Source organism: Colletotrichum fructicola (genome assembly GCF_000319635.2).
Source record: "Colletotrichum fructicola Nara gc5 chromosome Unknown KSG_Nara_v1_contig08, whole genome shotgun sequence".
Taxonomy (NCBI): Eukaryota; Fungi; Ascomycota; class Sordariomycetes; order Glomerellales; family Glomerellaceae; genus Colletotrichum; species Colletotrichum fructicola.
The window spans coordinates 1,616,432-1,643,497 of NW_027094058.1; the positions used below are offsets into that span (position 1 = coordinate 1,616,432).

Genomic DNA, 27,066 nt, shown 5'->3' on the forward strand with positions numbered 1-27,066 from the left:
CAGTGATAGACACATTATTTCGATGTTGCGCAACAGCCATAGGACTAATCTGACAGCAGAAGCCAAAATTTGTCTACCTCCAACGTATTGCGCGAGGATTTCTCCTGGTCAGACTCCAGAAATACTGGACAGTGACAAGAAGTGCGACAAGAACAGGAAACCAGATAGCGTAGGATGCGAAATACGCACAGCATTGCGGTGTGACCGACAACGAGACAGATGCGTGCTGGAGCTTACGTCGACGTGGAAGACATGAGTCTTTAGATTGTTCGTCGTGAGAGTCATCGTGGTCTCAGTCTTGCTTAAATAGGCTGCCTGTGATGTATGCTGCCTTTTCGAACTGGTCAGCTTGATTTTGAGAAGTTCTTGGGAATGCAACCTCTTACATGCGCATCACAAGGCAGCTAAAAGAACAACATTTGAACATCGAAAAGATTGGTGATTACAAGTACCTAAAAAGCTTGTATCTACAGTATACCCTTCCCAGTCATACATCGTAATCATCATTCCCATATGTACCCAAAAGTCATTACCCTTTTTATCTTTTTCCCATAAACCCATAATCCAATCATCATAAAACACAGAGGGCATTGGAACCAGCCAAATACCCATGATAACAAAAACAAACATATAAAAAACCACCGCACAGGCGAGGTTAGCAAGCGCCGTAGCGCACACCCCTCTTACCAAGCTCCTTCCGTCCAACAGGGTCCTCGGGCATAATCCACCCTCTCGCCCTCTTGGCCTCCCTCTTCTCCGCCAACTGCGGCTTCGGCATCCACTCATCCCTCGGCAGCGCCTTCCTTCTCGTCCCCTCCGCAGGGGCGCCAATCTCCGCCTTCCAGTGCGCGACACCAAGCCCACTCGCCTGCGGCGCATCATCGCCCGCCATCATGCACAGGCCCCACAGCGCCAGACACGCCGTCAGCGGCACATCCCCGTCCTCGTCACTCGCAGACGCGCCGAGCGGCACGGAGGAGACCTCCAAAAAGCCAAAGTTGGGCACGGCGTCGGGGCCGTTGCGGACGACCACGAGCTCGATCTCGGTGAGGATGAAGCCGTAGCGGCAGCTGTGCTCGCGCATGGCGTGGTGCAGCGCGGCGAGGCCGCGGAGGTACTCGACGCGCTTGATGGCGCCCTCGACGCGCATGCCGGTGTTGAAGCGGTCGAAGGAGCGCACGAGGCCGACGACGCGGGCGGTGGGCTTGCCGCCGAAGATGGCGGCCGCGGAGGCGGGTTCGCCGGCGGGGGAGGCGGTGAAGAGCAGCTCTGAGGTCTGCTTGCCTGACGAAGAGGAAGAAGAGAGGTGCATGGGGCGTGTGGAGGAGATGGCCAGCGCGGCGTTGAGCTTGGGGAGGTAGTGCGAGGCGTAGATGGCGTGCAGGGCGGCCTCGGTCTCGGGGTGGCGGGCGGCGGGGGCCGGGTGGGGAAGCAGGGGCGCGGGGACGGGGCAGTTGAGGAGGGAGGCGGCGCCGGGGAGGGAGAGCACGGTGGAGAGGTTGAAGGCGGTCCAGGGGCGGATCTGGCGGACGTCCCACCAGAAGTGCTTCGTGTTGGGGTCGCGGAGGGGGAAGGAGATGGTGCGGACGAGGGACGGGGCCGGGTTGGGGCCGGTGAGGTAGGACATGAGGGTGGTGCTGGGGGTAGGGTCCGGGGTGGAGGCGATGCTCAGCGGGGAGGGCGCGCGCGGGGCGGCGGTGTAGGAGGGGAACATGTAGGCCTCTGTGGTGGGGAGGGCGGCGGGCTGCGGCGCCGGGGAGGCGGCAGCAGCGGGAACGTATGCGGGCATCTGGCGGTAGGTCGGGAAGCCGTACTTCTCGAGGGCGGGGGCGTCCAGGCTGCAGGTTGAGGCGCGGCGGGAGTGCATGTCGTCGGCGAAGATGACGGGGGAGCAGAGGAGGGAAGAGGTGGAGGGCTCCTCGGGCTGGCTGACGAAGGAGGAGGGCATGTTCCAGGTGAGGGTCTCCGGGTTGGTGTAGCTCCGGGCGTGGGTGGGGCGGAATGCGGCGGCGGCGGCGGCGGCGACGACGCTACGGCGCGGGGCCGGAGCCGGGGTGCGGGGCTTCGGGGATATCCTGGCGCGCTTGGCGGGGGGCGACTCGATGGCCTGGTCCTGGGAGCGGATCTTGGGGAGCAGCAGGGGCCCGTGCTGCCGGATGGGCGGGGACGCGCGGGACGGGGTCGTCATGCGGGTGCTCACGGAGTCCGGGGTGGACTCGGCGGTGGAGACGTAGGAGTAGACGGAGCCGTTTGAGCGGGAGCGGGCGTGGCCACCGGCAAAGTGTGTTGTTGTCGTTGTCGGCTGGGGCTGCTGGTAGGGGAGGTCGTAGGGGAAGGAGTCGAAGGAGAAGCTTGGCGGTGTTGCGGGTTCGCACGAGGGGAAGACGAAGTCGAAGGACATGTTGTCCGCTGCCAGACTGGGGGGAGCGTCAGGATGGGTGTAAGTGAGCGAGGCGGGCGGGGGAGTTGCATACGAGGACATTGTGAATGTGGCTTCAGTTGTTTGTCTTTGCGACGGGACACGATTATGGAATTATCGGGGAGTGTTTCGTGAGAGGGGAGGAGGCCAGCTCCAGAGTCTTTGAGATGTTGTTCTTTTGGCGAGCAAAAAAATAATGCAGAGCAGGTTTGCCGTGAAGCAGGGGTTTTGAGAAAGCCGGGGCCGCGTTCAACAAGACCACAGTATCCGAGATCTAACGTGTATTTTGATTTCCTTTTCTTGAGTTCCAACAGATTTGATTGATTGAGAGCAGTCGCATAAACAAACAATAATAGGAGACGAGTTTTAGAAAATGGAGAGATGGAGGAGGAGGAGATGGAACGAGGATGAGGATGAAGAGAGAAGGGCCAACGAAAGGGGACAGTAGGCGCGGGGAGGGGAGGGCATCTTTATCCTCGCGGGTGAGGCTCGCTCGCAGCCCAATGGATCTGGGAACGGCGATGCGGTGCGCGACTTTGACGACCCGCGCGGCCACCGCTGGGCCTGCTGAACCCTTGACGAGGGCGTGTGCTGGTGGTCGACGGGACTGGGAATGGGTCTGGTACAACGCAGCGATGGGGGTGGGCTGCGCAGTGCCCGGCTTGGTGTTCCCGGGGTCCCATGGACGGATCGTGGGCCGAGACCTGGACGACTACGTCTCTGTCTTGTGCTTACCGACATACGACGACCGGGGGGACGTAAAGGGCAGCAATTGAGAGATACGTATTGGGTCGTGTATTTTCCTCTTCTCGTGCGTAGCATCAGAAGGGACGACGGGAATGACATGGGGTGTGGGAGCAGATCAGCCACGAGCGAACGACGGTCTGCTGGACGATGGAGCTACTGCAGCTTCTCTTCTGCACTAAGAAAGGTCCCACCAAGGCGTTGAGAGAGCAAAAAAATCTGAAACACGGGGGTGGGAGGCTGCAAAGTCCATCATCTGCATGGCTGCTGCAGTCGAAGAAAGAGAGACGTTCGTCGGCCGCGTATCAGGGCATCGAGACGGCCTGGCTTGAGGTCACTCACTGCGGTTTCTTGGTTGGGAAGGTGGAGACCCCGTTGAGGCGGAGCTCTGCATTCGACACTGTTTACACTGTCTCTGATCGTGTTGATGTAATGCAAAGTGACCGTTTAAACGGCAATATCAAGACACTGTATGGCATCAACCACTCACCGTCCACAACAGCGTCTTCCGTCGTCTGCCCCCCCCTGCACAGCGGCTATGACTCATTTTTAGACACATGGCACCGACTAGCCCGGCCGTGCATTAGCTCTCTGCTCAACCTCTTGGCGCCTTTCTGTCTCTCTCTCTCCACTATCAGAAAAGATGGAGCTGCCTTAGCTTCCCCCACACAGACGAGAAACAGGGGTGGCACACTGGACGAACACAACGTCAACAAATGGCGACACGGACGAACCTAGACGCGGTAGCGATGCGTGTATTCGTAGTAAGCCGTGGACCGTGGACCGTCATCCGACGCGATGTCATGCGTCGCCGTGACATGCGATGCGATGCGCTCAGATGCGGTTGCGCTCCCTTCAGCGTCCGTCGCGTCGAGGAACAGCCGCAGCACCCCCCGCGTCTCACTCGCGAGGGCATTCCCAACTCGTCTTTCCTGTCCGTCCCGTGTGTGCTCTGTCTGCCAGCGCATCTCGCAGTCCTGCCCTCCTCCCATCCCCTTCAACGCTTCCTCTCTCCCGTCCTCGCCCGCCTCATTTCCTCCCGCCTCACCTGACACCCGCGCCCTCAACTGATTCCAGGGCACACCACAATTAACAAAAAATACACGAGGGAAAGAAAAAACCAGGCGGCTCCCAAGATTACCAGGCGCCTGTCGCATTTCCTTCCGAGACAGTATCTATGCGCAGCGGGGTGGGCGTCGGCTGTTTCTTTTCCCTGCCCGCAATCTAAAACAGCCGCTTGCTAACCGCCCGGGCGGCTACACAACACCCGATCCTCGGCGGCGGCCCTGGCTGGAAGTGGACGGTGGTGGTCCCACGGCGGACGGCGCTTACAACAGAGCATAGTGGAACGAACAGTGCTAAGCGGGGGTGGTCTCACGACAGTCAGCAGGTCCATCGGTCAGCACTCTCACCATCATCTGAAAGACAGAGAGAGAGGCAGCCTTCCAGCCGCCCGGCGTCTTACTCTGTAACACCCTCAGCCTTCACGACCCGACCCCAAAGACGGCCCCGAAGTCGGCCCCTCGACGATGAAGCTGACGATCAGGTGCGCCTGCCTCGTTCCCCTCAATGCATCCGCTTCGTCATCGGAAGACGACATAGCCGCGCAAGTCTCACTCTCACTCTCACAGAAGGCCTACCTCACCCGCCTCCGCAATGTCTAAGCCTCACCAAACAACCGCCCTCTGCAACGCTGAACCACAAAAGCCTTGTCTTGAAAAAATTAAAAAGAATCATCATCCGCGGCCTTCATATAGTGCGGCGGCAAGCATCGTCTCCCAGATCCCTTCCCAGCCCGATGATTCGCACCTCGCACCCATATCATCTCGGCAATCGTCGTCCCATTCAACGGGGGATGGGCGCACCTTGACCTTTTCCCACTGACCACAAACCCCACCAGCCTCTCTCTCCATCCTCCCCCCGGCCGTTGCACAGCCGCACAAGGCGCTTAACCTCCCTCCCCCCCTCCTCTCACTTCCATCTTCAAGCGCCTCATCCTCGGTTTCCTTCTCTCGCTTCTCTCAGGTACGTACCACCACACAGCACCCCCACCTCTTCCCGTGGCCCGTGCCCCTTCCCGTCCAAGTCAAATCCATTCCAGCCAATCAGAACCCTCCCCCTCAACGCGCCGCCCAATCTCGACGCGCCGCAGATCCGCCCTCCGCCCAATCGGGAAGCACCACCACCCCAAGACCCGTGTCGCGACCGCTCCATTGGCCCAGCCGTCCTCCCGGGATGTTTCACGACCGCCTTTTTGTTTCTCGATCCAATGGTCCCCCAGGCCTCTCTTCTCTCTTCCTGAACATGCATGATGACCTTTTGCCCACTTTTGCAATCGTTGCATATTAGTGTAGCCATCTAACTAGTTAGCTAGCATAGCTAGACAAGGAAGAATGAGTCACGAAGCGTTGGCCGTCAAGTGGGGACGAAGACGTCGCTTCCAAGAACACTACCTCTACCCATGGCTGATCTTCGCAAGAAAAAAAAAAGTGCCACGCCCACCCCCGGCAGTTCGGGTTCGGTGCTGCCCTACACCAAAAAAAACGCTTCGGAGCATGCCCGGTCTGCCCGGAAAAATCGGGGTGGTTGGGTCCTCATCAACTCACCTGCGAGCAAACATGCCTTCACCGTGGTGAGTATCCAAAGGAAGAAGCCGGAAAAGGACACCATGGCACTTAAGCCCGGCTTCCTATCGACAATACGGTCAAGCCCTACACGAACTCTTAACCCCCGTCCACTTCGGGTTCTTGAATCATATGAACCGGGACCCAGCGGCCAACACACACCGACATACAGTCATCAACCACCATGAAAGAAATTTTCAAACAAGGGACCATGTAAGTCAAGACACGTGGAAATAATTCAGGGCACCCATCGGATACACTTTCCAAAGAGAAAAAAAAATTCTGGGTTGCGTTTGTGGTCTGTAGTATCCATCGTCTATTCTGTGTGTCCCAGGAAAACGGGCACCCCTCGTCCGCCGAACCCACCGTCTAGTGTAAACCCACGCCAAGGACGCCAGAAGGGTATCCATCATAAAGGAGAGAGGGAAAGAAAAAATGGGGACACACGCACAAGACAGAATCGAACAAGTGGTCTACTTGCTACATCGAGAGAGACGCAAGAGAAAAAAAAGTTTCGTTTCGAGTGTTTGATGGGAAAACTCGGGAAGTGCGTGGTCTTGTCTCATGCAAGGTGAGGTGAGGTGGCCCCATTCATTCCACACACACCTACACACCCAGCGCCGGCCGTGTCTTTCTCCAAGTGTTGCTGCTGCTTCTGCTGCTGCTGCAACGTAGTCCCGAGGTGGTCATCCGTTCCACCCGTCAACCAGTCACAGCCACCCGATGCCCCCAGACGCGTCGCATTTCCCATACCACGCGTCGCTCTTGGTGTTGAGGTTTGCTCCAACGACCGACGTGTATGCACATCATCCCAGGCAGCCCGCAGACCATACCAAAGTAGACAGCCGAACATGGAACCGGGGGCGAGGCTAAAATCCTGCTACTGCATTCGCCACCGCCTCGTCGCCCGCTCCCAGCCTGCTGCTACTGCTGCCAACTCCATTGCTGGTGCCGGCTGATGCTGCTGCTGCTGCTGCTGCTGCTGCTGCACCCGCGCTGCTGGCTCCCTCGCCCGCATCCACAATCCTTCCCATCCCCATGCCGTCGTGCGTCGATTGACTCATACTCGACTGCCCTGAAACAACCTCCGCCATTGTCGCAAGTTCCGCCTTGCCTTCCCTCAGCCGGCGCAGAGCCCTCATCATCCCGTCGAGCCGGAGTCTTTCTTGGATCACCATTCCCTTGGCGAATTCCTTGATCGCCCGTCGCCCCATCTTCTCGTGCAGGTCCTGCCATCCGGCAAGTTCCCCGGCCACTACTTGCTGGTGGTACCGGAGCTCTCGACCGAGATCGTCTACTTGCTCCTGTGACTGTCGCGCCTTCTCCTCGCGCTCCTCGTTGAGTCGCTGTCGCGTGTCGTCGAGTAGTCCCAGTGGCCACCGCGTCGATCGGTTGAGCGAGTTATAGTTTCGCTCCACTGCCTTGCGGGCGGTCGAGATTTGTGTGATGAGCGCCGGTGGCCGCGCCAACGCTGACAGGAGGCCTTGGATCGTCGATTGCGATGCGAGAAATGTGGAGTGGAAGATGGCGTAAGGGTTCGATTGCATCGGCGTGACGGTGCGTACGTATGATTCCAATGCGGTGGTGTATGCCAGTGGCAGGAACGGCAGCGTTGATACGGCGCGGTGCAGAAGAGCTGCTGCATCATGAAGGTCTGGAAGCGTTAGCTGGTGAACATTCAGTTGACGAGGCGAGGCTTACCTGATGCAACGATCCCGATGGCGTTGACTCTTCTGGCCACGCTCTTGGTGGAATAGTTGACGCTCCGCACCATCTCTCTGGCGTGGTCGACAAACTGCTCGACCTCCCGCACATCCTTCACAGGCTCGTACTCTTCCCGCACCTTCTCAGCTCGTGTTTCCGCCTTCAGATTGCTTCTCTGCTCCATCATACCCAGCTGGATATCGGGTACGAGGAAGAACTCCCACAGCATCTCGTGCGTAGCGAATGTGGGGTGCTGGAGCATGATCTTGAGGAACCAGTCGGTCCTAGTCTGGATGTCCCGCAAGACTGCTCTCGATGGCTTCGACGGGATCTGGAACGGCGACCTCACCCCGGCTACGGCGGGTATCCACGACGCCGGGTTCTCAAGCGCGAGAAGATTGCCGAGATGCTCGAAATCGGACAGGTTGCGGCGGCTAGTCGTGACAGTGTAGCTCATGTGGTCAGCGGGGGCGGCCGATTTGAGGACCAAGCGAATGGTCGCATCTTCAACAAAAAAGGCCCTTACGACACCGGTGATACGGGCATCCGCCGCAGGGGGCATGCTAAACAGTGCCAAGTCGTCAATCTTATTTCGAATGTCGTCGTCTTTGGCCAGCTCGACGGCCGTCAGGCTTCGGAGCTCTCGGGCTGCAACGTCGACTCGTGCATCCACATACAACGTCCTCACCATGTCCAGCCGGCCATATTTGCTGGCGACCATCAACGGCGTAAACTTCTTTTCATTGGTTGCATTGACGTCAACATCGCATTGCTGAAGAGCCCTGGCTGCGAGATGGGGATCGTTCACAATGTGAAGCAGCGTATTCCCCTTGCCATCCACATGGTTGTCAATGTGGAGCGGAAGCCCGTCACCTTGGGCTTCCGTGGCCGCGTCAAGGCCGGCATCCACCATTTCATGGTAATGCACATGGTCATAGGAGCGACACAACGCAAAAAGTGGCGTTTGGCCGTTCTTGTCTTTTTGCCGCCAGGGAACTAATTTCCCTATGCGAGATATGAGGAACGGCGCGTGGAACAAGTAATGCGCGCAGCTGCGCCCCCAAATGTCCTGTTGCGCGAGGTATTCCCTAAGGCGCTCTTTTGACGCAGCCGCCATGACAAAGTTGAGGAGGGTGTTAATCATCTCCGCGTGACCTAGTTGAACAGCGGCGCTTAGCAGTGTCGTATCTTCGTTGTTGATGTCGTCGAGAATCATCTTTGGCGGGTAGTACTCGTCTAGCGACAGCAGGTATTTTAGAACCTCGGGTCTCTCGTTCTGCACGGCCATCATCAGAAGTGATTCGCCAAACGAATTGTGTGTCTGCGACAAGCGATCAATAGAAATATCGCCTTCCAGCACGCTGCCGATGGTCCCATTGCTTGTCGCTCTGGAGTGGTAAGAAATCTCGGATCCGCTGGACATGCTTCTTGTGTCCATAGCTACACGCTTCACTTTTCGGGGCGCGGGAGGCAAGGGGAAGTCAAGGTCTGTATCGCTGTCCTCGACTTGGAACGGGAATACGTGGCTCAGGCCGGAGCCAGAGGAGAAGCGATCGGATGCTGTAGCCGCCGTGGAAGATCGCCTGGACGCAGAACCATTCGTGTAGCTCCACGTGCCTGACGGCCGGCGACTTGATACCGGCGAGTCATAGATATCATCGTCGACAATCGCATTCGAGTCCGGCTCCATGATCCGTTTGACTCCATCCATCGTGCCGTTGCACACGGCATCCCAAAGCGACTTGTTTCGCTTGCTGGCTCTTCTCAAACCTGATGAATCGAGAGCGAGATAGGCCAACACGGCTTCGAAAGTGCTCAGGGCGTACCCCATTTCGCCATTGTCAACGTCGTCGATGAAGATGAATTGGCGAATGTAGATGAGACGCGCATGCAAGTGCCTGACTTGAGCTCGGATAACCACAAACAGGAGTAACGACACGAGAGTGTCAGCATTGACGGTTAGGGTAGGCTTCTCTGATGAAGAAGCCGCTTGCGCCCGGGAGAGGTCCGTTAGATGGGTGACGGCCTTGATGGTCGACAACAACAGGTCAAGCATCTCTTGTGGGCTCAGGGCGAGAGCCATCTTTTTGAACTCCTCCACGGCAAGACCGAGTTGTATCGTCAGCTCGTGTTTCCCGCGCCAGCCGCCTTCAATGACAATGCCCAGCTGCGACAAGTCGATGAACTCCATCTGCCGAATCTTGGCCTCCAATTCGAGATCGTACGGCCGCTTCATTGCGCTGAGGCGTGGGAACAGGAGGTGGTGTACGTTTTCAGTGACGTATCGTTCGATGAGCCTCTCAACCCGAGGTCCGGTCAAATCCGTCGTCGCGCCAAGCATTGAAAGTTGTTGCTTGTCGACCCCTTGGAACAGATCAATGGCCGCCGTCACCGCAGTCTCGAGAGAAGCCCTCATAACGTCCTCATCGTCCTCTGCGTAGAAGTTCTCCGCCACTGGCAGCCCATTAGGTATGCTGTTGGGTCTTCTGGCGGCGTTCATGCTATTGGAGCGCGCATTTTTCATGGCGGTCGCGATTGGCCCCTCGGGCTCGGGGTCGGGTATGCGCATCGCCGAGGGGGGCGGCGGCAGCGGTCGCTCGAAGACGGTCGTGAACTCGCGGAACAGCTTCTCCAACCCGGGTTGCATTTGTCGCGCAATGATCGGAAAGTGATTCAGCAGGTCGTGGAAACTCTTGATGTCCTTCTTGCGGGGCAGCATGGCGCCTTCGCCTTCCATAGCTGCCGATCGACTCCTCTCAAGAGCCTGTATTCTGGCGATGCCCTCGATCAGCACGGCCGGCACAATCTTGATCTCGTCCCATACTCCGACGAGGGGTCGGGTGATGTAGTATATCAGCCATTGGCGGGGCTCGAGCAGGTCGGGATACCACGTCGCGTCGTTGAGCAGTTGAGCCTGGGCAAGGGACTTGAAGCCTATGTCGCACACGTCAGCTGATGTCTTCGATGGGCTGTCTGGTCAGCAGGATGGGCGCACCCTTATTACTGTAGACATGCGTATCCTTAATGACGACTGTGCGGCCGTTGATGGTCTGGTACTGCTTCGCCTTCCCCCTCAGCTCCCGTAGGTTTTGTGCAACATCCTTGCCACCGGCGGCAGCGGCGGTGTTGGAGGCGGGTATGCGCAAGACGTGGCTAGCTAGGAACTCCTCGGAGGTGATGACCTCGTGAAAGGTCGAGCCGCTCTCGGACTCGCGCGAGGTGAGGAGCACATCGGTGGTCGGGACCAGGAGGATGTGGTGATGGACCGGCGTGCACTGTGACGGCAGGGAGCTTCGGAAGAAGGCAGCGAGGAATGGATTTAGGGGTTGCATTCATTCGACTGGCGCTGGACGTTCTCGACCAGCTCACCCGGCCGGGAAGCCAGGATTGCAAGAGGGGAGGAGGAGAGGAAGAGGACGAGATAGAGCGGATGGCGATCGGGTTGACGGCGGGTCGGAGGCACGGAGGTGCCGGGGTCGAAGCTGAGCAGGAGGATCGGATCGGCGGAGGTTCAAGGCGAGGTACGTCGGAAGTGACTGTGTCGGCGGTAGTGCGGGTGCGCGGAGAGGGCTGTTGGTGCCAATGTGATGCAGGATCGCGGGTGTCGTGTGTGGTCGAAAACAAGGAGGCAGTCGGTGTCGCTGTGGTGTTGAGTGTCGTTTCGTGATGACGAAGGCAGGCAGGCTAGGGAATGCAGGCTGGTGGTGCTGGTGATCGCGATTCCCCTGGACAGATAGCCAGCAGTGAAGCAGCATGGAAGGTGTGGAAGCTGATGTGGGCCAGGCACTGACCTCATCCAGGTCCCGCTCCCACTGGACGTCGCTGCCAGGGGGACACCTGGCTGCTGCTGCTGGCCGCCAATGGCCCCGTCTCGGCGCTGAAGAGCTTCGCTGCCCAGGAGCACCTTCTCCACTATTCCGGGGGCTATGGCCCTTCTGATTTGACAGCTGCCCTGACCGTGAAAGCGGGAGCCTGGGCGGAATGCGGAGAAAAAGATATCCGAGCAGGACACTGGAGAGCCGCCTGCCTGGCCCGGCCTTAACCTTATCTTATCTGCTCCACTCCACAGGACGAACATCACAGGCAGTGGCAGTTGGCGGAACAGGCAGCCAGCGAGCCGCCTTGCCATTTTGGGCCACCAGCCACATTGCCGCCTTTGAAGCCTCCAATCTCCTCTCCCCGAGGACGCCCCTGTTCACGAACCCCTCAACCGAGGTCTCTTTCCGTTGGTGGCCAAGCCGAGCTGAGCAGCCAATTCGTTCAATATTTGCCCAATTTGTTGGCGAGGTTGTCTGATGGGCCTCCTTTTGGTACACGAATCGGTGCTGCTCTCATGCAGGAGGCCGTCCACAAAAGAGGCTGTAGACACATGACGGAGAAGCGATCGCAGCCTGCTTTCTCGTCACTCTTCCTCTTATAATTAGTGAGCACACTCGTTTCCTTCATATGCAGTATACATCCTCTACATCTTACTCAATTGTGCGTTGGCAATCAGTGTGGTCTATTCATCTCGTATCTCCAATACCACTAGCATCAATCTATTCTAAATACCCACGTACTTCGTACGCCTAGCTTGCAGTCTATCGCAAGCTCATTTCATCTCTTCCAGCTCAATCAAGCATCTGCTTTCCACAAAAGCTCTGGGCCTAAGTAGGCCACATGGCTTCCTCTCCTGATCTTGAGGGGCCAACCTCTACAACGGCAAGCGAGACTTCTTCAACTGCAACCCAAGCAACTGCAAGCCATAACTGTCTGCCATTCTCACCTTCACGACATGACCACCCGGAGATTTCCCAAGCTCTCGAGGACATCCCTCGATATCTCTTCCGAGTCCATGCTCCGAGCACCGCTGGCGAAACCACGGCCGAGCATGTCCTCTCCAAAGCGGCAACACTGGGTAAGACCGGTGCTACTACCGACATATTCTCAATGCCAGTCCGAGAAGCTGCAGAGATGCTCAACTGCCACCTCCGTAACTGGCCCCGCGACAGCGACAACCTCATGTCCTGGTCCAGCTCGCTCCTCTTCGCACTCCAATACGCTCTCTACCGCAACATTAAGCCCAACCCCGATAACCTCTCAGATATCCAAGTGTTCGTGCTGGATACCTCTGGCCTTCCGCGAGGCGCTTTTATCCCGGATACCGCTCTCTTGAATGTCTACACAGGCAAGGATTCACAAAGAGAGTACAATCTCTCCAAAATACGACACCTCCGCCGGAGCACTTCGTACAACTTTGGAGAGTACCTGTGTCAAGGGTCCCTGTCCGTAGAAGACCACTCGACCTCTACCAGACTGCAGGATATCATATGCCACGGGCTCTTCAAGCTGTGTCCTGAGATGCAAGAGCCGAACGAGAAGCCAGAGCTGGCCAAGAGAGTCTGCAAGCTGCGGACAGATTGCTTCGCGGTCACAACCTCTGCAACCCGGCTCGAGGTTCGCACGGCATTGAGCCTTGCGATCGGTTGCTTCGGGGACGAGTGGGCGCTGCCGATGATGGCTGCCCTACTATCATTCCGCAGGCGGCGTCGTAATGACTCGGTGATCATTGACGCTTTCAAGGCTAATTTCTCAGGTAAGCTATCATCGTGGGGAAGATTTAGATTGTGAGGGAGTGTGATGGACCCTACTGACATAAGCACAGGCAAAGAGATGTTACGGTACGACCTTGGGGCTCTCAAGTCCTTCTCGCATGAGAGACTCCCTGAGGTCTATCAGTTTGAGAAGATCATTCAAGATATCCACAGCGACCAGTGCACAAGAACCCTGGACTCTGTCATTGCTTCAACAATGAAACTCTCTCGTGAGTCTTCCGTCACAAGTCCCTACCATTCGATGACTAAATGCTCGCAGTTTCTTCTCAGTCACCTGCGACACCGGCGAAGTTTGTACCGCTGATCAACTACATTGATATTGATGAGGATGAAATATGGGATGTGTGATGTGTGATATTCTGCACCCGTATCAGTACACTATTCACATTAACCGCAACTATTATATACGCTTTAGAGTATCTGGAACGAAAACATCACGGGGAAAGAACGTGATGTTATAAGTTAAGTTATATATCATAGAATATAATTATAACATTTAACCTAAAGGTGACATTTATTACGAAAGATTCTTACTTAACGATATATGCTAACAACCTTTGGTGTGACGCGACGTGTATAACCCACGAACGAGAGGTACAAAAATGAAAAGCAAAAAGATAAACCCGTATAATTGTTCTGTGTCAATCGCGGTGAGGATTTGAGCCTCACGCGGGGGTCGAACCCGCAACCTTGAGATTAAGAGTCTCACGCTCTACCGATTGAGCTAGCAAGGCGGGTCTACTGTGTTGATGACCGCGGGCAGTTCCGGCGTCCATGGTGGCGCACACCTCTGCACTGGAGGTGCTTCCAGTGCCCAGGGCGCTGAAGTTGCCGCATTGTGCACTGAAGCGAGCGCTGAAAAATCGCAGCAGAGTGCCATCGATTCGTTGGTGTAAGTGGTCTATTTTGTGCATAGCCGTCTGCGATCGAAAACGCCATCCAGCCGGTATTTGTTCTTCGCATAGAACGAACAAAAGAAAATTCCCTGCCAGGGTCCCTAGAACTGATGAATCTGGTCCTTGCGATACCCAAGCTCCTGCAAAATCCCAGGCGCAGTCCTCTTCCCAACCAGCGCCGCCTCCATCGCCGGCGGCCCGCACACAAACACCTTGGTCTCCGCCGTCTTCGGCACCGGCGCGACCTCCTCCAGCAGCTGCTTCGTCACGTACCCCTTGCGGTACGGCGACCCGGCCACGGGGTTGCTGACCGTATACACCGCCCTGAAGCGCCCGGGGAACTCCCTCTCAAACTCCTCAAACTCCTTCTTCAGGAGCACGTCCTGGTCCGAGTTGACGCCGAAGACGAGCGTGATGGCCGTCTTGTCCTGCGGGTTGCGCAGGATGCCCTGCGCGAGCTGGTAGATGGGCGTGATGCCCGCGCCGCCGGCGATGAGCGTGACGTGCGGGTAGCTGTTGGGCTTCCACTGGTGGCCCTTGAGCGCGGCCGCGAAGAGCAGCTTCTGGCCCGGCGCGAGGGAGTGCAGGTGCGTGCTCTGCTTGCCGTCGGGGTACTTCTTCACCATGAGCTCGAGGTAGCCGGCGTCGTCTGCGAGGTGAGGTGGTGTGTGAGCAAGAAACAATCTTGTTGGGTCGTATGATGAGGTGGTTTGGTCTTACCTAGTGGTTGGACGGGCGTGTATGGTCTCGCGACGGGGAACCATCTTCCTTCTGGCCATGACATTGTCAAGACGGCAGCTGTGATCTCATTAGTCGCATGATTTCATTCATCCTTGATGCGATTGACACTCACATGTTAATGACAGCCCGCTTACAGCATCCCTCTGTGGCAGCTTGAACCGCAGCTTCTTCGTGTTGTGATTCACCTGCTCAGAGCTCTCCAACGGCAGCGACACAAAAGCCGGGCCAGCTCCAAACACCTTTGGCGGCGCCCCTGAATCCGCGGCTGCGTTCCCGATCATCATCTTGGAGAAGATGCCCAGACCAATGCCCCCTGCCGCGACGGTGGCCGCGATTGTTGCGGGGCGGAACCGCCGTACCGTTACTGATGCCATGACTTGCTTGCTGTATGAATCCGAGAATCTAATGCCGAGATCTGTGTGTCGTTCGTTACCTGTAGACACGATGTCTGGTAAATGTTTCCAACGATGAGACTCTTTTAAAAGACGACTGTCAATCATTTAAACCGACGTCACTACTCAGCCTGCTGAGCTGAGTCGGGCACGCCCGGGACCGAGACAGTGTGGATTCTGAGGTGATTGTGGGGCCCTGTAAGCCGGGCAGCTCGGTCATCCCCAAAATGTCCGGACCCGATCGGTGCTTGTAGGCTCCGATTGGCGACGTTTCTGCGGGTTAATGAGGGGCTGAAAGTCCAGGTTACCAATATTGATCACTGCAAAAGGCCGAAAGCGAGGACAATTATATTAAACGGACGTTTTCGCTGTCCTGATGGGGCGTATATCATTCAGCACCTGCACCGCGTTCCAACCTGCAGCCTGCATCTGCATGCATCAATTGACAGCGGCACACTGTGCTCAATTTTCCACTGCCAACGCAAAAGACCGGATGGACTCTTTGGAACTCTTGAAACGAAACAGCGAGATGAGTGATGTGTGCGCTCTTATCCCACGGGGAGCGTGCCGGCGGACCGCCCGCTGATCCCGCGAGGTGTGAGGACGTGGTGACATGAGCGTGTTCATGCCGACGCTGGTCTGCGGCACAGCAAAGGCACCTCTGCTGTCAAGGGTGTTAGGCCACATACAAATCTTACGAGCGCAGTATTTCCTTACTGAGCTGAGATGAGAAAGGGAGAAAGCTGCTGCCTGGCATATTCCTCCTGTAGCCTGAGGCAATGATGGGCGTTGTTCCCGGCAGCATTCCACCGGCACACGCCTCCGCCGCATCTGATTCGCCAAGACATTGCCGGACAGATGTTTGAGTTTGTTGGGGGGTGGTGGAGCGGCACAACCAACATCACCGGACATCGTTATCAATCAGACGACAACTCACTCTCGTTGACCAACCAGAATCACGGTTTTAGTCACCTTTCCTCCATCGACGTTGGACAGCCTGCACGTCGGTGTTCGGTGCATCTATCGCCATGCAGGAATACGCTGTAAGATCGCATCAGATACCCGCAGCCCCAAGCCTCCAGGCATAGGACAGCTGAGCCAACATGGTGCCAGATGACGGAGTATAGCCAGAATGCTCAGCCGCATTTTAATCTATTAAGGATATTGGGCGGCTGGGGCAATGTCAAGTTTGTTAAACCCCACTTCGGGCCGCACCTTGTCCACGTCTCTGCTACCGTATCATTCCAATGACATCTAACTCGTTGTAGTGGCCCAGGTCTCTTGTAAGGACCTCCATCTCAATAATCTCAATCTATGATTGACCATTGGCAACAGCATGCTGCGTAGCATGCTAGCAGGCACAGCCACCGCCGCCGTCGTCGGCCTCGCCGCGTCCTTCGTCGGCGCCAGTATCTGGGGCACCGCCGGGCTGCCCTTCATCGTCGGCTCCTCCCTCGGCTTCGTCCTCGGCAGCACAAGATGGTACGTCGCCGCTTCGCAGGAAGCGCTGCTCCAGCTGGACAAGTACCCGTCGATACTGCGCCTTCATCTCGTATCCAACTTCCCCTGGAAACCGGAGCTCGGCAGGCTGGGGGTCGAGTGGTACACCGCCCGCCGGTTCAGCTCAAACTGGCAGATGAAGAGCATGCTCATCGCCGCGTGGCTGACGGCCCAGCCCGCGCTGGACGAGATTCGCAACCGGAGGGAGACGGAACTTGTGGAGGCGTACTCAAGACAACGAATTCTCGAGAGGGTGAACTCGAGCGAGCGGGAAGATCAAGACGATGGAGAGGATTCATAGTCAGGTCGATGATAGCCCGATTGCATGGCACAATCGAATTGATCAACTATCAACTAGCATCGGGATAATGATCTCGGCCTTGACGCAAGATATCACCGAGCCGGAGCTCAGCTCACAGCTTGAAACAGCTTGCCAGCTTCCCAAGGCACAGCTCCAGCTCAAACAGCTTCAGATAGCTCCGCCCCAAAGCTTGTTGCCTGCGATCGGTTCCCCCAAAGCCCTTCCGCCCGTTCAGTCAGCGGGTCCAAACCTGTGAGCTGAGCTCCAGTCTCGCTGAACTTTCTTCGCGCATGACATTTCGGTACCCCAACTTCGGAAAGAGGTGGGGGGTTTGGCAACTTGTGACGATAAACCTTGACTGGGTTGGTTGAAATGTTTACTATTCAACCTTTCGCACCACCCCCTCTACGGAGGAATAGGGGTGTTCGCAGCCATGCTTCTTGGCATGCTCAAAGTCCTTTGACTTGAAGTCTTTCGATCTACTGCAGGTACTGTCTTTCAAAGTAGCTTGATGGAAGTAAATATGCTCTAGGAAGCACAGCTATTAGGTGTCGTCTTCCAGAAGCGCGCATAGACAGGCTCATGGCGGTCGTCGAATGTATTGACATGCCGCACAGATCAGTTTGTATTTGACATCCTGGTCATGCTTGCAATGCTGCTAGCAGTCTGTCCCCGGATCCTCATCTCTGCCAGACGTCATGCAACGCTCGTACCAGCCTCCCGTTTTCGTATGGCCACTACGAGACCTATTCAAGCTCCAGTCGCCCGTACATCACCAAGCAGCGCCCCTGTTGTACCTGCCGTCGATGATGCGTGCGATAACGATCTGGAATGACATCTGTCTCTGATTTCACGGAACTCCGTGAACATTATCATATACATGGATTACCTGGGTCGCGCAATCAGTCCCTTCCACCCATCGCCAAAGCTCGCACGGCTTGCGTGTGAATGCTCGGATGGGGGTGGGGGGTCGCAGCACAGACGGATGGACATGGCGGCATGAATACCAGGGCACAACCAATGCCAACCTGCGTATTTCCAATATACCAAGCTTTCTTCCAGAACAGGCTTCTCGCTCGGGATCAACCGTCTCATCCTCGCAGGGTAAACACGTCCTCTTCGTAGGGCTTCGCGTTTAGAAACTCCACTGAAGCTGCGCCAGTCTGTGTGTTTCCTGAGGGGTTGGCTTCTTAAAGGCATAACGCGAGAGGGTGTTGTGAACGTCATTTCCTGTATGTATCCGGTCTTCATCACCCGTGTCTCGTTCTCCAAAACCCCAACAGACTTTCGGTTCAGGCTACCCCCGGCCCTTCTCCAATCTGACAAGCGGACGTGCGCCCCTCCATCATCTCAACTGCCATCCGGACGTCCTGAACGGACCAGCCAAAAGGGCATGTGTTGCGGTCAGCTTGAACATGGGTCGACCATGCGTGAAACCAGGCAACTTAAGCTCTTGTTCGCTTTCCAGAAGGAGAAGCATTTCGCCATACGCATTGTCAACATTGCGTTGATGATCTGACGCCGAAGATATGGGATCATCTCGGACTCTCGAACACCATTCATACTTATAAAGAACTTGAAGACCCTTACGGACCGCCTTTCGTGTCTGCTGACTCGCTTTCAAGAAACAAATTATTGACATAACAACGCTCGACAAAACCATTCTGAACCAATACAACCGTCGCTCATCATGTCTGGTCCACCAAGCCTCGGCCCCACGCGCATCATTCTCGACGTCACGGGTGATGTTCCGGACTGGAAGGAGGAGTACAAGAAGTTTCTGCTGTCGGTGAAGGATTCCGATGGCTACTTCCGCTACCGCTGGGGACCCTGGAAGGAAGATCCAAGCAAGCTGGAGATTCTTGCAAGTTCGTGAATTTGGTCATCCAGATGTGGTTTCCGCCGACTTACTGATTTCACAGCCTGGGCTCCTCTCGAGAATCGCGCCGCTTTCGGCAAGTCTGAACACCACCAGAAGGCCATCGAAGCGCTGAAGCCCGTCATCGCCGGGCCCATGCCCACAAAGTGTCCTCGCTTCGACCTGGACGTGCGCACATTTGTGCCCCCGCCCCCGCAGCTGATTAACAGTCCCATCTGCGAGGTCATCACGATCCGCAACTGCACTGGCAACCGTGAGGCGATGGCGGAGACGCTCAAGAAGGCGGAGACCCTGCCTGGGTGCCATGCTGCTCACTCGGGTATTGGTGCGACAGACACTCCCGACCACGGAACCGTGTGGATTGGGTTCGTTGGATGGAGAGATTACGAGTCGAGCAAGGAGGCGGATAAGTCCATTTACACTCCTGATGGCGTCGGCAACATTGAGAGGCACCACATCAACTTCAACTTCCCCATTAAGGGATTCTCTGTTACGAACCCCGGTAGATAAAGTAGCATTGGTAGCGGATGTTGGCTTGAGGATGAGGTGTAGCTGAGTCTATTCAATGGCATTCGCATTTCCTGACGAAACTAATCCCAAGACGCTTGAAACTGCATGATTAATTCACTCCTTCACGATTGAGTGAAGACGAACGAACATACTGGTATTCGAATCTTGACCAGTGGCACCGTGAGAGTAAGATGTAGGCGCGAAGCAAAACTTGTCAAGGTGTGATGTCAAGAAATTAACTACCAACTTCGAGTCTCCCTGTGACGAAAGGACTGACTCAAGGAGAGAATTGCGGCTACATAGGCAGGTATAGTAATCACTTTGCAATCATACAAGCAGAGCCGAAGATGATGGGCCATGGAACAGGTAGATCCAAACCGCGAACCGCCAGGCTACTCCCGACCTGTCATCACATTTGGCAAGATCATCAGAAGATAATCCCAGGCTGATACTTGAACGGCTTCAAAAACCGATAGTAGACCCAAGTAGGCGGCGCCACATTTCACTGACCATTCAAAATCTGTTGAAGGCCCATTCTTGGTAACGCGGCGTCGCGTAGCAAGGGCTTACCCCGTAGTGAAACCAAATACGCCAAATACGGCAGTTGAACAGGTGAGATGAATAATGCTTCCAACGTCTCTTGTGCTTTTACTATCGATGGCATGAGAGTCTAATGAAGAATGAACTTGACACCATATCCCATATGTGCCGCTAATACCAATGTCCAGCATCGAGTCAACAGCAGGCTTAGGACTCCTCGGGCTCAGCGTCGACAGTCCAGTTGTAACCCCCATCGGCGTCCGGCTTGACGTCCCACAGGCAGTATCGTGGTGTCCTCATGCTGTAGTAGTAATGCAAATTAGCGATGCTTGTGTCTGAGCGAGTGGTGATGTCCAAACTTACCTCCAAAGCCAGTTGGCCATACACATGTTCTTGCAGTTCCTGGCAAGTAGGGAGACGTGATACTTGTGCGGCGTGTCAGCGAACCGCCTGAGGGCAGCTTCAGATGCCTCGTTAACCGCCGCGACCTCGCGTTCCAGTCTAGCGACAGCCCCATCAATGCCCTTCTGGGCATTGCCATGCGACAGTAGCACGACAAGATTCTCTACAAAGCCTTCCTTGATTTCCTTGCGCAAGCTCACGATGTCATTGACAACCCAGACGACAGCGACAGCCGCACGGTAAAGCTCGCGCATCTCCTCGGATTCCATGACCTCTTCGGGTAGGCTGATGCCGTTGGCAAACTCGAGGTTCACCGCAACCTGCATGATGCAGGAAGACGCTTCGCGGTATCCGAGATATTCTTCCAAGGTGGGGATGCGGCCCGCGTAGCGATTGAGGGCCTCCTGTCGGTACCCGTCCAGAGTCGCGATCGCCTCTTTCGCAATGCGCGCACGATACGGGCGGTTGTCGCTGTAGGACTTGCAGACGGCTTGCGCGTATTCGTCGAACGAGACAACAGCGTCGTGGTCCTTGTATTGCAACGGGGCGGCCTCGGTGGTGTTGGCAACGTTGAGGCTGCGCTCGACAAAGTCGCGACAGTCCGCCAACATGACGTGCAGAGACGCAAAGTCAAATTTGTGCACAAGAGAGTACTGGTCGAGCATGTCGTCGATGATGAACATCCACGCCTGGAAAGACGTGAGAGCCTCGATGCGGTCGCATGAGGCGTATGGGTACCAGCCGGCCAACTGAGATGAGAGCATGGCCTTGGTCAGGCGCATGCGAACAGTGTCGTTGACAGCATGTCTAAGTTAAGCGTGTTAGTTGGGTTTGTCTTCATTTCTCATGATGAAATTGAGTGCTTACGTCTCGATAATCTGAAGAATCTTGGAGTTGACGGCTTCTAAGTGCATGCTCTGGTCCTTGGGCCAGTCTGCCATCATTTTCCCAAGATCTGGAATGCGGACATTCTGCCCATGAAGTTGCCACAAGATCTGCTCTCGCGTGCGACCTTGGCTCTTCTGCGCCGGGGAGTTTCTCCCGGAGTTACTCCTCTCAGAGTGTCGAGATAGAGCAGGGTGAAGAGAAACCGGCGCGGGGGCGACTGAGGATGACATGATGATGTAGTGAGCGGTTGTAAAGATGAGACTGAAGTGATGATGAGTGGCTGTTGATGTTGATGGATAACAGCTGTCAAGTAAGTATACTGCGTACAGCAAACTTTCTCAAAGAGCATGTGGGAGCAAGTCACTCTATATACGGCGGGTATTCTTGGCTTCGCCTTACACAGTAACTATACGAGCGAATCGCGACAACGCGAGGACGGACTTACACGTTTCCATTCGCCTATATTTGCCTTCGACGATTTGCACCAGTTCGTCTCCTGCGGCGAATATATCCAATCCTGAACTGACTAGTGTGCGCCGACCAATACGAAAAACGCTTCACCTGCCTCATTCAGGGACAGCCTTGGGTCTAGGACCGCTAGACCGGCGGCTTGCCGTCGGGAAACCTAGAAAACATCTGTCACTGAATCCCGAATGCTTGGACGGGCTGCCTCGGGGAAGGGTACATGTGAAGCAAGATGGAACTCTGCGAGCTAAAATCAGAAAATCTTCAATGTGACATGTACGCGGAGTCCGAAGGGCGGCGCGTGAGGCTTCAATTGATCGGCGTGGCAGCGGGGCCGTGGCGGGCTGAGAGCAAGCGTGGAGGTTGCAGATCCAGTCCATCGGCCAGACTGAACTAGAGAACTCAATACAATCTTTCCCACCGCCCCAGGTACACATGTTGTTAAAGCACACCATCTCGATGGACACCACTTCGACGGCGCCACCACTTGGATACTCACCATCTTCACGATATTAAGATTGAAGTTTTGAAGCCTATTTGGGTGACCAAGTCGTTCAACGTGAATGCCAAGGCGTAGGTCTGACGTATCTAGCCGATGCCAACCCCCCTTTAGCTCGTTTCAAGCACCACTAAAGTTAGTAAGATGATGGCAAAGGTATTCGCGACGTTGGGCAAAGTTGCCAGCCAAGCGGCGTTAAGAATAAACTCCATGCGAAGGCTATTTGGAAATGAACCAGGCCAGCGTATCTTCGTTTGATGACACACGCCTTGAAATATCGCCGGCCAAATCTGATTAGCTCCCTCGCGAAAGACCCATATCAGACGCGACTTGATTTGAGACTGCTAGAAGGAATACAACTGATGCTACCAGGTGTAATTGGCCTGGCCACCTCATCTTGTGCGGGCAAGTTCATCCGCGGCCTTCCGTGGGCAGCCGACGGGAGACCAGCTCATAGGGATGGGTGTCCCAGGTGATCGGTTTTCCAAACACTAGACGGCTGCGCGGTTACTGCCGTGCGGTTGGCGAAGCCAATCAAAATAGTAGCAGCGGGCTAATGCCGGATGGTTCGCTCTATGGTCAAAACGCCCTCGGAAACTTCGGATGTCTTTGTGTTGTATGTATGGCGGCTCAGGGGCCAAAGCTACAAGGTTTAAGTTGAAAGGTTCCCCATCCTCGCTCTTGCAGTTTCAATGAGAAGTAAATTTCCCAGAAGCGGACACTGCGCAGGAGGGTGTAGACTTTGATGTACACCATCACCCTTACGCGAGCTGAAGAAGCGAATTGAAATGAAAAGAGACGAGATTAACGGTAACACAAATTGTAGCCTTCAGGTATTCCAAGAACATGCCAAGAACATGAGGGGTGCACTAGTTGACTTGAAAGTTGGGGGAACTCCGATACATTGACGCATTAGTACATGCCAACTTAGACTCTCGCACCTTGCAACACAACACCCCAACGACTAGCCTGATGACTTGCATATGGCAACCACAAAACTCCAACTACGGTATTACTGCTCTTGTTTGTTGATGTCCGTAGAGTAAACAGTGTGCGGAAACTCCACCCGCCCCGATTGGCATTTCGGAACGGAGTCTGGTACATTTTGCTTCGGGGGAAGTAACGACAGCAAGACATGCCTAGCCTGGCAAAAGTTGATATTGACATGTCGTTTGTCCGAAGAAGCCGTTCATTCGACTAAGTGACCATATATATACACATGGCTTAAGAGCTTTGTAGGAGTAGGCGCTGCCACATCAAACCTACTGCTCATTCTAATAGCTACTGTTGCCAACGTCATTTCCTTCCTCACACGACTGCAAGATTCATTTGAGACCGCAATCATGACAACCGCTCAAGTGCCTCCTAACCTTACGCAAGGTCACTTCTGGATGGGCTCCAAGAAGGGCGCTGCCAATGGCGGTGCCAACGGGTCTAGCCAAGATGTGGACACGCCAAAGTTCCTTCCCCCGAACATGACGCAGGCGTCATTTGATAAGTTCGCTAAGAAGGTCATTGATGTGGTTGGCGAGGACAATTTCCAAGTAATCACACCAGAGATGGATCTGGACGGCTACGAAGATGACGACTTTGGCCGCAACTGCCGGACACATGACTACTACCGCTCATTTGATGATGAGCAGGAGCTGGTTGGATCTGCACTTTGCCATCCTCGAACGGTCCAAGATATTCAAGCGATTCTCGCAGCAGCCAACGAGCACAAGATGCCACTTTGGCCCATCAGCACTGGCAGGAATCTTGCTTACGGAGGATCTGCACCAAGAGTATGTTACTATCATTATTCTGATGTTGGATAGCGGGTTGCCGCGTTTATTTCGTTACCTGTTTGACCGAATTTGTCATGTGGCACGTTGTCACTAATCTCAAGCTTACCTCAATCTCACAGGTCCCTGGCTCACTTGTCATGGTTTTGAGCACGCACATGAACCGCATTCTTCACGTCGACACCACCGCATGCGTGTGCATCGTCGAGCCCGGCGTAACTTTCATGCAGATGAGTGATTACCTCAAGGAGCACAACCTCATCGACAGGATCCGTGTCGACTCATCTGGACTTGGATGGGGCTCCATGATTGGTAATGCACTAGACCGCGGCGGAGGAGCCTCTTTGTACGGTGATCGCTGGGGAAAGCACAGCGGTATGGAAGTCGTTTTGCCTAATGGCGAAGTCGTCAGAATGGGCATGGGTGCTGTTCAGAGCCCCGAGGGTCGCAAGCAGGCCGCCGAAGGTGTTCACCCAGCCGATCAGACGCTCAATGAGTGTTTCGCACTATTCCCGTACGGCTGGGGTCCGATGAACGATGGTATCTTCTCGCAGGGTAACAGTGGTATTGTTACGAAGATGGGCTTCTGGGTAAGCATCCCGAGCCCGCGAACTCGTGAGCTCTCAACGGTGCTAACACCACGCAGTTGATGCCGGCGCCCCAAGGCATGACCCCCTTCTCCATCACCTTCGAGAAAGAATCAGATCTCAAGGCACTGGTTGATTGTATTCAGCCCCTCGACTTGGTAAGGTTTTCTTGCGTTTGCGAGAATTGATCTCATCTAACAACGTACCAGAACGGCACCTTGCAGAGCTCGGTCAGTCTGCGCAATCTTACTCTTGAAGCTGCACACTACGGCCCCCGTTCCAGCTACACCAATGCTTCTCACAAGGAGGTCATCCCGGAGGAGGACTTTGAGAAGATGGCTAAGAAGCTCAACACTGGTCGCTGGCGCTACATCGGTGCGGTCTTTGGCTCTGACAAGGTCCGCGAGGCACTTATTGAGGACATTAAGCGTGAGATGACCAAGGTCCCAGGTAGCAAGTGGGCTACCCTTGATGAGAACCCCGACGAGCAGAACCTTGTCCGTGTTCGTGCCACATATCTGCAGGGCATCTCATCCATGGGTGAGTTTGCCTGGATGAAGCAGTGGCTACCAAACTGTTCCGTCATCATGGTGGCCGCCATCTCTAGGTTGGAGGGCAGCGCCGTCTGGGACCAATACTCGCGGGCCAAGGAGTTGTTCGCCAAGGCTGGTATCGACTACATCAGCCATTACGTGGCTTACTTCCGTACTATGCGTAAGTCTTTCCTGATAGAATATCTCTGCAATGACTGCTGACACGAATTCAGATAACGTCTGCATCATTCCCTACGATCGCAAGGACAAGGATATGCGAGGTCGCGCCCAGTGGCTGGCTCGTACTTTGTTGAAGGAGTGGAAGGAGAACGGCTGGAGCGTGTTCCGAACTCATGTCGGACTCATGGACCAAGTTGCCGATACCTACGACTTCAACAAAGGTGCGCTGTGGAAGATGCACGAGGAGATCCATGACAATCTCGATCCCAACGGCATCCTAGCCCCTGGAAGAGGTGGTGTCTGGCCCAAGTCCTACAACAAGGACGAGTGGATGATGGGCAAGAAGTACATCGGTTAGAAGAAGGTTTCAGCATCTCATTTAGGCGTAAAGCAGTTGCATTGACAAGACTGCCGTATGAGTTCTTCAGTTGATGTGTGTGTCTGTCATTGAAATTGTTTGGTCTACTTTGACGTTTGATATGCTCAACGCTTGCAGCTGCTACCAAAGTCTGGTTGCATTTGTGGTACAGAGCTATACGCGAGACGTGCTCCAGGTGGCTATTCCATCCGCCGATTCATCGTGGCATGGAAAGAATAGTTTGACAAAGACGAGGGTCAGCCACACAGACTGTACGGTATCTAGACTACATACATCCCTGCCGACATCGAGTGCACATGAGTCTAGTTCAACGTCTTGCACGTTCAAAGAATGCCCTGATACCGGTAACGGTAACCCAGCCGATGACGACGACAGTTACGGCCAGCCGGATCTCCCTCGCGAGCCCGGCAGTGTTCGGGGAGAATTGAATGAGGTGGAGATGCTTGATAGCGCCGGAATGCGCCGACTGGAGTGCAAATTGCTCCATCTAAACATTGTCAATTATTCTGATCAAGTCCATGAAGTTTCAGCAGGCCACATACCTTCGTGTTGGATGAGGTTGTTGACGAGAGAGCTGAATATGCTGGAGGTTGGAAGGGTGAGGGAGAACTTTTTGGTGGAGATGATGGATTACGTCAACGAATCATAGCGTGCCGCTTGCGGGAAAGTCCAACACAACATATCGACCGGAATTGAGCTCCACATCATCCAATGCTAGAGACGACAAGAACTTGGAAAGGACAACGAAACGATAAAACAAATTGGTTTCAAGTGGTGAGAGTAATTGCTTATAAAAAGGTTGGATCGTAATGTTCTATTTGAAGATGTAAATACATGGAAGCCGATCAACCATCACAAGTTACCTTCCATTATGCGAAGTGGATCGATGTGCAAGACGGAGACCGGCGGAGAAATTTCATTGTCCACTGGGAATTGCGAAGTCGTTCCATGACGAACAAACAAATATGACTCTGAGTCTGATCTCTTCGTATCATTTGCGACTGGATGATTTTCAAGTGTCATGCCAAAAGATCGTCAGATAGCCTGTTGATGAAGACCGATTACCGGGAGTACTGATTGACGCAAGTGTGGATTATGAATGTAAGAATTGCTACTTCGTCTGTGGTGTTTGCGGCGGCTTGAGCTTCTCATTACAGCATGCATGCCCAGCACGCAATGCATCATGCAAGAGCGCAGGAAGCCAAAGTTGGAAGGTGATTTCGTCTGTGCTCTGATTATCTTGGCAATATTTTAACCGCCTGGCGATGCAACCTCGCAGGCCTGACTATGTCGTAGTAGTGCTGACGGGTGAGGATCCTACTGCTACGATAGTAAAATAGTCAAAGCCATTTCTTCACTTATGGACTAAACCGATTCGGATTACAAGTCCTTCACCTCAGGCATGGCCTCCTGTCCTGTGGTGCGAGGTTTGGATCAATCCCGCTCGCCACATCAGACACAGCTTTGCGGCATGCAACTCACCCCGGTCTTCCTAAGACCAGAAC

General features: G+C 55.0%; 9 protein-coding genes across 9 annotated transcripts; 5 read left to right on the forward strand and 4 right to left on the reverse strand.

Moving 5' to 3' along the window:
* Positions 1–655: 655 nt before the first annotated feature.
* On the reverse strand, positions 656–2,482 carry CGGC5_v013516 (uncharacterized protein; the record flags this gene model as incomplete). Its single annotated transcript, XM_032036266.1, has 2 exons — positions 656–2,417; positions 2,475–2,482. The coding sequence occupies 2 exons, from the start codon at positions 2,480–2,482 to the stop codon at positions 656–658; spliced, it is 1,770 nt and encodes a 589-aa protein (XP_031884962.1).
* A 4,174-nt stretch (positions 2,483–6,656) lies between these two features.
* Positions 6,657–10,823, reverse strand: CGGC5_v013517 (UPF0507 protein; the record flags this gene model as incomplete). The annotated part of the gene is made up of 3 exons (XM_032036267.1): positions 6,657–7,441; positions 7,489–10,425; positions 10,487–10,823. 3 exons carry the CDS (start codon positions 10,821–10,823, stop codon positions 6,657–6,659), a joined length of 4,059 nt encoding a protein of 1,352 aa, XP_031884973.1.
* A 1,621-nt stretch (positions 10,824–12,444) lies between these two features.
* Positions 12,445–13,433, forward strand: CGGC5_v013518 (uncharacterized protein; the record flags this gene model as incomplete). Its single annotated transcript, XM_032036268.2, has 3 exons — positions 12,445–13,066; positions 13,136–13,294; positions 13,345–13,433. The coding sequence occupies 3 exons, from the start codon at positions 12,445–12,447 to the stop codon at positions 13,431–13,433; spliced, it is 870 nt and encodes a 289-aa protein (XP_031884972.2).
* A 401-nt stretch (positions 13,434–13,834) lies between these two features.
* CGGC5_v013519 (uncharacterized protein) lies at positions 13,835–14,446 on the forward strand (the record flags this gene model as incomplete). Its single annotated transcript, XM_066152935.1, has 2 exons — positions 13,835–13,977; positions 14,158–14,446. 2 exons carry the CDS (start codon positions 13,835–13,837, stop codon positions 14,444–14,446), a joined length of 432 nt encoding a protein of 143 aa, XP_066007603.1.
* MCR1 (NADH-cytochrome b5 reductase 2) lies at positions 14,083–15,096 on the reverse strand (the record flags this gene model as incomplete). The annotated part of the gene is made up of 3 exons (XM_032036270.1): positions 14,083–14,630; positions 14,702–14,779; positions 14,835–15,096. The coding sequence occupies 3 exons, from the start codon at positions 15,094–15,096 to the stop codon at positions 14,083–14,085; spliced, it is 888 nt and encodes a 295-aa protein (XP_031884816.1).
* Positions 15,097–16,142: 1,046 nt separating this feature from the next.
* CGGC5_v013521 (uncharacterized protein) lies at positions 16,143–16,915 on the forward strand (the record flags this gene model as incomplete). The annotated part of the gene is made up of 4 exons (XM_032036271.1): positions 16,143–16,157; positions 16,228–16,301; positions 16,383–16,397; positions 16,450–16,915. 4 exons carry the CDS (start codon positions 16,143–16,145, stop codon positions 16,913–16,915), a joined length of 570 nt encoding a protein of 189 aa, XP_031884817.1.
* Positions 16,916–18,605: 1,690 nt separating this feature from the next.
* Positions 18,606–19,304, forward strand: CGGC5_v013522 (uncharacterized protein; the record flags this gene model as incomplete). Its single annotated transcript, XM_032036272.1, has 2 exons — positions 18,606–18,783; positions 18,838–19,304. 2 exons carry the CDS (start codon positions 18,606–18,608, stop codon positions 19,302–19,304), a joined length of 645 nt encoding a protein of 214 aa, XP_031884814.1.
* A 747-nt stretch (positions 19,305–20,051) lies between these two features.
* On the reverse strand, positions 20,052–21,364 carry CGGC5_v013523 (Pristinol synthase; the record flags this gene model as incomplete). The annotated part of the gene is made up of 3 exons (XM_032036273.1): positions 20,052–20,145; positions 20,208–21,053; positions 21,114–21,364. The coding sequence occupies 3 exons, from the start codon at positions 21,362–21,364 to the stop codon at positions 20,052–20,054; spliced, it is 1,191 nt and encodes a 396-aa protein (XP_031884815.1).
* Positions 21,365–23,441: 2,077 nt separating this feature from the next.
* Positions 23,442–25,540, forward strand: VAOA-1 (Vanillyl-alcohol oxidase; the record flags this gene model as incomplete). The annotated part of the gene is made up of 5 exons (XM_032036274.1): positions 23,442–23,882; positions 24,005–24,472; positions 24,529–24,627; positions 24,679–25,183; positions 25,236–25,540. 5 exons carry the CDS (start codon positions 23,442–23,444, stop codon positions 25,538–25,540), a joined length of 1,818 nt encoding a protein of 605 aa, XP_031884812.1.
* Between the last annotated feature and the right edge of the window lie 1,526 nt (positions 25,541–27,066).